The following is a 10,217-nucleotide window of genomic DNA, read 5'->3' on the forward strand; positions in this document are numbered from 1 at the left end:
ATGCTTACATCTCCACGCTGTCTGAGTTCTTACTACCTGCAGCTCAACGACGCTTCGGGACGGAGTTCACCTTTCAACACGACACTGCCAGCATTCACTCGTCGAAGGCGACCAAGGCGTTTTTGGACGAACACTTAAGGAACGCGATGTCATGGTCGACACTTTCCCCCGATCTCAACCCCATCGAGAATATATGGGGTTACCTGGCGAGGAAAGTGCACGAAGGAGGGCGTCAGTACCTTAACAAGGCAGACCTCATTCGCGAAATTAAGCTCCGGTGGGAGAACATGCCAGTTAGCTACCTCGAGAAGCTCGTGCTGTTCATGAAGAAGCGGTACATTGAGGTGCTCAAGGCGGACGGCAAGACAATCAAGTATTGATTATGTCTATGTGATGTGGTGCACATAACTTTTCAATTCAAAAGTCAAGTTAAAAAAGTGGGCCAACCTTTTGGCTAGCCTCGTTTTCGAGTGTTTGTATTAAAAGTTCCTCAATATTGGGCTAATTAGGCTCTATTTTGATTGGCAGAACGAGCGCGCTGAGCACGCTAATTGGTCCAAGTTTGAGCGTCGAACTCAAATTTTTGACGAAGTTACGGGGGGGAACAGGGGGGGGGGCAACCTGTTGGCCAAGTCTGTATTCCAGTCGTGTTTGTATCTGTTGGGGCTTGGTGACAAAGAGACCGCAGATAGTTGGGATGCGTACGTTCAAGCGTGCAAGAAGGACTTTACTGAAGTCGTTACAAGTGGGAGCAGATCGAGTGTTACAGGTTTGCGTACTCAGTAGGGGTGACGATGAACTTCATCAAAACGGCGAACTGCAGTTTCGCCCGTCATGAAGCTTTAGGAGCTATCTCCAATTGCTCCCGGGGTCGACATAGTTCATGCCACAGATGATCTCACCTAATGTGGTTACTGGGAATTTATAACGTTACGGATTGACTTTGCGTATATGTACTTTTCAGGGTCTTTACGGATGTCTCATATGCGTACCAGGTAAAGCTATATGAAACCAACATGGGCAGAATCTGCAAGACTTATGGGATGCTCATACTGAGAAAAGGTCAGCCAACGGTTATAGAAGACAGTTGAGCTCGCGTTGCTGCGCTATTGGCCAGCAGATAAGTTCGTCTCTCCGCTGCGTGTCTAGTGTACTATGCCTTCTGGTGCTGCCATAGCCGCGTCCTATCGCTATCGTACACTTAGGGTTCGTGTTGACTGGGTAGACACCATTGTATCATAGTAGCGACAATGTCCTCGCTTGGTGTCATTTTATAATATTGTGTCAACCCCTCACGTCGCCTCAATATGTCCCTGAAGCAAGTGTAAGCACAGACAACGCTATACAAAGCAGGCGGACTGAATTATATCCTCTGTAATAAATCAATGTGAACATTGACAACCCAGCAGAGCTCTGATTGGACGATAATGTTAATGTTTGTAGATAACACCAAAAATATCCATCTGTTTTGTGAAAAGGTGCAGTTGTTATTCTATCATATCTACTATTTGCACGGAGGCGCTTCTGTTTTGAGGTACCTCCCATACGATAAAATATCCGACCAGAGGACCTACCGGGCCTGTACCACATCAATGGTACCAATTACATAAAACACGACTGTACAATATGATTTGACTGTGACAACACAGTAGTTTACTAGTGATTAGGAGAGATCGGCTAAGATGCGGAAGGTCGGTAGAGAGCCTGTTTTGACTTGTTGCTAGGCGTAAGGAAATGGCCTGTGGGTTGAGAAAAACGCAAAAAAACTAAAAACATGCAAATTAGGCTCGAGAACCATGTGCTCTCGGGCGAGTAAATTGAACAATGAGCCCCTGGTTTTCGTGGCAGGGTCGACTATTATGGCGGCCGTCCTATATTTGGGCTGCAACGACAGCCACACACCAACTGCACCATCTATTGGTAGATGATCAGCCAATGAACTTGTGCCAGCTATAAGCACAAGACCGCGCGGCCAACAAGTGGCTGTGAGCCTCACGAAACAAATCAGGACTAGCACAGCTCGCCGACAGCGACCGCCTTGACCACCCTCGCCATTTTTTAAGCCCTACTGCGCGGATCTCCAACACCTTGAGGCTGTCCAGCCTGCGCGATCGGCCACACAAGCTTCTACCCCCCTCTCCTGACGACGCAGCTCAGCGGGAGAGCGCAGAGCCTGGCTCTGCGGCCTTAAGGGATCATATCACACCACCATCGAGCGGTTGATAAAACGCAGCCGCATTAGGCGAAATAGGAACCTAGCATCGGTTTGGTAACTAACGATCCACTGACGCTCCCCCTGAAAGACGAGGGTCAAAAATATCGAGGAGGAGAACAGGGGCCTACGATTTTTTTAGGAAGTTACTTGCGTATAATTTCCACCCTACAGCGTCCATCCACGCTTTATCTAGGACGATGTAGTAGTGATCAGGAGGGTGATGCGGTAGCTCGTCGAAGTCGATGTCGAATTCGAGGTTTCAGATTTTTATCTTTCGCCTGTATATGCCGTTGTGTGTATAGATGTAAAAACGTGGTGTACACGCGCTCCAAGATATCAAACATGGTTTTAGCACCGCAAATTTTAATTTCTTCTGCTAGATAGCTCCACAAACAACCAGTTCTGGAAGTCGGTGCAAATGGCCTGCATCTTGTACTACGGAATAATGAGATTCCAATAGTGCTTCCATCATCGCGAGTAGCGGAACCCTCCTAATGCCGCATGGCTTGGCCTCGATCACGGCCAGCATCCTGTCGCCACGATGGACTAGCCAGACTGCAAGGCCGACCGGATTCAGCATCGGGGGCATAACCGGGAACTCGACGTATAGCAAAAGCTTGGTCGGTTCATCGTCGGGACCGTTGCTAGTGTTAAAGCGTAGATCAGGCATGTGAGCGTGACGTTGATGTAGCGCCACTTGGGATCGTCGTTCGGGTCCTCGCTTATAAGCAGGTAGCTGTGCAACAAACTGTACATAATTAAACAGGTAACTACTGCTTCGATAGATGCTGAATAAGTTACCCCGTACTAATTTAGGCTGGGCAGGCATCTGTAGCAAAACCAATCACAAATAATTGCCATTGGCATGAATTGTATCCAAACCATTAATCAGAGTGTATCTGTCAGCATCTAAAAATTCTCACAATTATTCCACGAATTTCAAATTTGCTGCCGAGCGCAGAAAAGACGCCCCCAGAAATGGTAATCAACTTTTGCCGGCAAGCGCAGAGAAGGCGACTATTAACCAACAACCGGAGTTAAAAAGATTGGCCTATATTTTGCGTCTATTATTACCACTTTTTCACTTCTTCAATGGATCTTTTCGACTGCCTGACCTCCAAGGCGCCTCGAGCTGAACCATATGGGTGCTGCAAGCCCCTGCCGTCCAGCAGGGTCTTTGCAACGCCCGACACCAGGGCCGGTGCACGCAGTTGCAAAAGATGCGCCTGACAGGCGCCGCCTGCAGACTGGTGTCGCAGCAGCATAGCCCGGTCATGAGCGCGCCCGCAGATACCATACCGCCGGAGACGCGGACCAAACCGCATCATGAGCGCATGGTCGTGGTAGCTGTGGCGCTGGGCATGCCACCCCCCACCCCTCCCTCTTCCTCCCAGCGGGGAGAAGATGCCACGCAGACGCGCTGGCAAGCGCGTGAGCGCAACAGTAAACATAGCATGAAATTGGGATCATTTAAATTGCAGATCCTTGAGATCTGTGAAGACGATTCGCTGAATGACTAGCCCGACTACGGTGTCAGACACGCATCTACAGAATCTCTGACCGGGAACGTGGTTTTGCTTTTCTAAGACTCAATAAACTGTAAGGACAAACTAACCACACAACTTGTACCTTGTAGGACGTTTAGAAAGATTATAAATGAACTTCTGCTGTATGATCTTTTATAATGTTTATATTTGCGACGGCTGGTGGAAGCAGAGGAAGAAATGACTCGAGCGAAGATCCACGGAAGATGGGTCGAGGAGTCGTGTGGCGCGGTATTGGGCGGGGGCGGCTACGAGTCTTGTGGAAGACTCGAGCCGAAGTTGGTAAATTGGAAAGTGAGATTGAAATAGTTAGTTGTTTGTCGGCTACGAGATACCTCATGGAGGTAGTCCCTAGTTACCCTACGTAGTTATATGCATTTCACTATACTAGATTCTCCGTAGTTCTTGATACTGAATCTTGAAGGTAGTCGAGGACGCGGTTCACCTGAACCGGTCTAGCGTCGACCTTCTATGGTAATTTCAAATGAAAAGAATGAAGGCCATGGCCGCGCACTCTTTAATTTGCTCTTCCAAACATAGCGATTATCTTCGACTACGCATGTGCCTGTCGGGTAGCATAGTGGTAGATAATGCAACGAGTTGCACTAGACGCATCCTAGCCGAGGGCCGTGACGCTGGTGCGCCGTTACAATATTGGATATAATATATCTACTCTTACGCCTGATAAACGGCCCACTTAACCCCTTGGTTCCCAACGTCGTAAGTTACGACTTTGCCGAATCTCAATGTCGTACAATACGACATAGCTCGATTAACAATAGCATTTGGCTCGAAACGAGATTGCTATACTTTAATCAAGTTTATTTTCGTCGGCGAAAGTATAAGCAAGAGAGGTAAAAATCAGAATTGCACAAAAACACGGATATAGAGCTGTCATCAGAGATGGGTTGTGCATAAGCCGGGGGCGGCTAATGGGGCATTTTGTATAGAGACAGACGAACATCCCCTTTTAAGGTTTGCGCGAGTGCCCACCTTCAAACAAACACAACAGCGACCTTGAAGGGGAGAGTACGGCGTATGCGGCTGTCAAGAGCTCCCACGAGCTCGTAGAATAGCTTCTAAACGCCCGAACACACAATAAACAAGTAAACGATAAAAACCATGAATGGAATGGCGCCTAAATAACTCTCCAAGGGCTGTTGCTGCTATTTCCTCGAGTTTAGGTGCCGAATATACAAAGTAAGTATAACCGGAAGTAGACTATGTCTGCCGAGACTTCTAACACGAAGAAATATTTATTTGCAGCCTTATAACAACTGTACGGTGTAGCTGGTTTTGGCAGCGACAGTGTTGCAGGGTATTTCGCGCCACGTAAATGCCGGATTGGAAGCAAGGGCATGGAGTAGTGAGTAAATAACCTTGATCGTGCGTATATTCGACAATGACCTCTCCCAATAACTAAACTAAGATGACGAGAGTATCCTACTACTAACCAACTTAAGCACGACGTATACTTCGGTATCGCCGGGAACGACGGAGGTCTGGCTCGTACGCGCGTCAATCTGACCATAACGCCTTATTTGTGCGTATAGAGATCCTCTTCGGCTGTTTTGACAGTCTCCGTGTACGAGGCGATTTCTATAGTACGCTAAGCCCGAGTGCCGCTACCGGTGCGGCCACCCTCGAGAGCAGCATCAATATACCTGCTTCGAATTAGAATAACCGTGGTAGGCTTCAAGTTTTTCTAGGAACGGTAAAACGAAGCAATTTCGGCATTGCTTCAGTGTTCCGGATTGAGAAAAGCCGTCGGTGTAGGCCGTTGCCTCGGCAACAACACTCTATAGAAATGGGCGAGCTGTGGGCATATATCGTAAAGCTGACAAACAAAGCGAAGAAGTGAAGCTGGTTCTACGGTTATAGAACCGCTTTAGCACTGACATACAAAGTAAGTCAGCACTCCAAGTACCCCTAGTGATTACCCATTTTTCTTGAATGGGATACGGTTCCCCATTACCTGACCTGTGCATAAGTGAGAGGGAAAATGTTTTGATTGGCTATATATAGATGATTTGGTGATTACAACCTCGCAGTCATCTATCAACACCGCGAAAGATGGATGTTTTGTGCAGTTCACCAATCCTATTGATCCACCATCTGGGATTAGTATGCACTCGATCTACGTTCAATGTCGTAAGTTCCGGCGTGCTTCGCGTCGTTTTCGACTCTTATGTCGTACGTTCCCCCCATAGATCTCTACAATCTAATATGTCTGATGGGGCTTCTCTTGTTGCGGACAGGGCGCGCCAATACAAACTCGTAGTTACTTTTTTCGTCGTAAGTTACGACGTACAGTACCGTAGATTACGTGTTTCGGTGCCTAAATCCCGGGACCCAAGGGGTTAACAAGCTGGGCAGCGGTATAACTTGCAACCACTCAAGATCCACCCCGCAACAGCCTTTAACATACCCTCTAGTGTCTGGGCAGTTGGCATATGCCTTGCTGTGCACCTACACGAACCATGGGAGACATTTGCGTAATTCTGCTTGTTTTTTATGAGCTATGTGCCTACCCTCACCTCTTTCTATTATTTTCATGCTTTCCTTTTCCTATATACACGCCCGGTCAAAATTATACGAACGCGGCTGCTCCAAGCCCTCATAACTAAGTCAATTCTTATCATTTTAATGTGCGATTTGGACAGAGGCTAGAACACATGTTGGGAAAGACATAACATGCACTCGCGTTTTTACACTCTAAATGGCAGCTTGCATACATAACACAATTTTGCCAAGTGACCAAAAATAGGAACATACAAAATCCTATACTAAACGCATACCCGTCCAAGAGATTTGAGTTGGGATTTGTATTTTTCAGACGGACACGTTCGCTTATGCGTGAGTCGGTCCGTAGCTTGCGCAAGAAACGCTGGGCGGTGTCGTTTGTGACTGAGCTTTGAATCCGAGTGATTGCAACGGTGCACAGGTACCTATTGATCTCAATCAGGAAGCGCGTCCTGACGACCGTCGTGCGACTTGATAATGAAGGACAGGCCTCTACCAAGAACACACCCAGGTTAAGCTATTTTCATTCGTTTTCGTATACCTTGGGCTCGTACTTCTGCTTCTAGCTGGCCTTCAGTCAGGATAGCCCAGTTCTCCCTCGGCTGGATGTTCATGCCAAGTAGAGTTTCATTCAGGGCCATTCGGGTTGTCGGCGCTTCATCGATGAAGTAGTGTGGTTGCCCGACTCTAGGTATGGGTCGCCGCACGGTGAGCGTCGCATCACCATTGGTCCGTAGAGTGACGGACACCTGCGCGAGTTCTTGACGATCGCGGATCAGGTCATGAAGGTGGTAGCGCCGACCGAGTTGGCCACCCAGGCTGTCATGATGCAGCATGTCTGCTGCTGGCACCCACGCAAGCGGGTACGCCAGCAACAGACATGCTCAAGGAAGACGTACCTGGTGGCTAGGAAGGCAGGCGTCGCAGCACCGCCTCCTCCTCCGCCACAAGTAGCTTGCGCGCAGCGTCGCTTGAAGGCTGGCGCCAGGCTTGCGCAAGACTGCCTGGCGCCCGGAATCCAGAACTCTACCTGCACAAGTATACAAACATGCATATATAGGATTACGAAAACAGAAAACACTTGCATTTAGTATAGATTAGCTCAGCTTCTAGAACGACACTAAGGAGAAAGCAAGAGGAAGACCTAGAGCCCGTAGCTAGCCCGAAGACTTAAAGCCATCAGTCTCACTTTGCATTTTACCCAAAAGCAAGCAAGCAACCACAACAACTCCACGCACTTTCGCTACGGCAGGCCCCACCGCATCGGAGCCTGTCATTTGGTAGCACTTGTTGATCTCCTCGCAACCGCGCTTCGCTCAACCTCAGGGAGGTCTTCGGGCACCGGCTGGGTATTCGCTTTTGACCGCGCTTCGCTCAACCTCGGAGAGGGCTACGGGCACCGGTGATTGGCTGTAATTCGGACCCACCAGACATCTGTCAAGGGAACGTCGGCATAAGTACGAGGCACCAGTTGTAGCGGCGCACCCGATCCAGTCCGGCTTTCGAGTTCGGCGGTTAGGGGTAGTGCAGTCCGCTCTGAGTTGCCCGGGCCGCTTCTTTGATTGGATGGCTGGACGTAGGGGTCGTCGCGTTGACAACGCTGTTCCCGACGGGTCTTTTGAGAGGCTGGGTGTAATCGACGCCACCGACATCGACAAGTTGCGCACCGATTGCTACCGTCAAATCCAGCACGCGGTGCGAACGACCGAACGGCTGCTGAGAGATCTTGCTGAGGTCAAGCCACTGACTTCGGAGGAAAGAGACCAGAAAAAGGCGGTCATCCACCAGCTCTGTCGCGTCCAGCGTAAACTCGGCAAGGCGACCGGCCTCATCAACCTCGGTGTAGCCAGGATTTTGGACCCTCGTACCACCCGTCAGCAACTCGAGCACGACAACCGTCTCCGTGACCGCGAGGAAGCCCGCCGCCAGCGTAACCTAGCAACTGTAAGGGAGCTGATTAACTCGTCTAGCGAGCAGTAAAGACGTTTTAGTCGCTTTTTTACGGCAATTTATCGTAGTGTGTGAAAACGAATACCTTCGCGGGTATAACGTTTTAGAGGGAATCAGCTTTGTTACTAGTTAGACGTTTGGGTTAAGGCTTCCGCGTGTGAAAGGAGGGCGAACAAGATGGCGGACGTCTCGGAGCTCATGCAAGGAGTGCTGCAGCTGATGCAGCAGCAACAAGAGATGATGAGAGTAATGAACGAGCAACGAGGAATGAATGACTTCAAGTTGGATGGGATTAGACTACCCAAGTACACGGGGCATGAGTCTGAGTCGTTCTGCCTGTATCAAGAAGAGCTGTCGCAGTACTTTGAGGCCCGCAACATTGACTGGAAGAACGAGCGTTGGCCGACGAGGGTACTGGCCATTATCGGGAGCACGTTGAAGGGGCAGGCTGGTCAGTGGTATCTGGCGCGGAAGCATGAGATCTACTCTGCGGAGCAGTTACTCCGAGAGTTGGTACGCGCGTTTGTTCCGGCGGATCTTCAGTTGCGGCTGCGTGAGCAGTTGCGACACCTGAGCCAGAAATCTTGCAAGTCGTTGGGTGATTACGTTTCACGGTTTCGCAACATTGTACTACCAGTGGAACACATGACGGAGATCGACAAAGTGGTGTACTTCTCGCAAGTGTTGATGCCAAATACGCGTCAAGAAGTACTGTACAAGCGTTGTGAAACCCTTACGGATGCCATTACGGTAGCGATGGACTATGAGCGCTCGCACTTCGGTGCTCCGGCGCGCACGGGACGTCGCGACCGTGATCACCCACGATTCCGCAGAAACGAGTCGACTTCAAGATCAAATGGCCCTGAGCCAATGGAGATCGACAATGCGCAAGAGCTCAGTCCAGAAGAGTGCCGTCGGCAGAGAAAATGTTACAACTGCTTCCGTGGTGGTCACATTGCAGCCCACTACAAGGCTCCTCGTCGGAACCAGCGCCCCTACAGAGGTCCGAATCAGCGTCAACGAGACTCGCAGCACGTCAATGCTGTGGAGCAACACGTCAGCGAGGGTGAAGAAAGAATCGCGTACGATCAGTACACTGTGGATGCGTTTGAGGAAGTCAGCATGCATGACATGGTTGCTTGACCGGATAATGAGCTCATGCGCAAACCCGGGAGAATCGAAAGGCGCCCAGTAACGATACTGCTTGACTGTGGTGTTAAATCTGGTACGGCCAGGAATGGTGTCGAAGGTGACAGGAACTAAGGATGTACAGGGGAAGGGCTTCGATGGAGAGATCAAGGAGTATCACGATGTGAAGGTAGTGGAAGCGGACATCAGCATGGAAGACAAGACGTTCGAGAGGATGCGTCTAGCAGAGAGTCTACTGGCGATTGAACATGACGTTATCTTGGGTAAGCCGTGGTTTACCACATATCAGCCAACAATCAACTGGCGAACGCATGAAGTAGTATTTCCGAGCATGGAAGAGAGACCACGGCCCAAGACGGACAAGAACGCAAACAAGATGGAAGACCAGAAAGAATGTGAGAAAGGCGCCGTCACAATGGACCCGAGCGAAATTGAAGAGTCGGAGTCGGCAGAAGAGCAACGAAAGAAAGCGGAAAAGGAAGCAGTTCGCGCACGTCATCGGTCACATCTCGCCTTGGCTGAGGGCATGGCGTAATGGCGTCTTTGGGTCCACGAAGAAGTTTCGTCGTCGTATGCAGGACAGGGAGTTTGCGGAGCTGTTCTTCGTCAAGGTCTGTGTAGCAGTGGAATCTGACAATGTACCAGACTACATTAAACCTTTGCTGGACAAGTTTGGTGATGTCTTCCCAGAAAGTTGCCAGATGGCCTACCTCCCGAGCGCATCGTCGAGTTCGACATGGAGATGAAGCCTAACGCCGCTTCTAGCACCCGAGCACCGTTTCGACTGTCTAAAACGGAGCAAGAAGCATTGGAAAAGTTCGTCGCGGAAAACATGA

At 49.7% G+C, this 10,217-nt stretch overlaps 2 protein-coding genes across 2 annotated transcripts; both read left to right on the plus strand.

The window, feature by feature from the left end:
- Positions 1-7,848: 7,848 nt before the first annotated feature.
- Positions 7,849-8,262, plus strand: PHYSODRAFT_340429 (hypothetical protein; the record flags this gene model as incomplete). The annotated part of the gene is made up of 1 exon (XM_009538596.1): positions 7,849-8,262. One exon carries the CDS (start codon positions 7,849-7,851, stop codon positions 8,260-8,262), a length of 414 nt encoding a protein of 137 aa, XP_009536891.1.
- Positions 8,263-8,409: 147 nt separating this feature from the next.
- Positions 8,410-9,375, plus strand: PHYSODRAFT_340430 (hypothetical protein; the record flags this gene model as incomplete). Its single annotated transcript, XM_009538597.1, has 1 exon — positions 8,410-9,375. One exon carries the CDS (start codon positions 8,410-8,412, stop codon positions 9,373-9,375), a length of 966 nt encoding a protein of 321 aa, XP_009536892.1.
- Between the last annotated feature and the right edge of the window lie 842 nt (positions 9,376-10,217).

This window comes from Phytophthora sojae (genome assembly GCF_000149755.1).
Source record: "Phytophthora sojae unplaced genomic scaffold PHYSOscaffold_12, whole genome shotgun sequence".
NCBI classification, from domain to species: domain Eukaryota; phylum Oomycota; class Peronosporomycetes; order Peronosporales; family Peronosporaceae; genus Phytophthora; species Phytophthora sojae.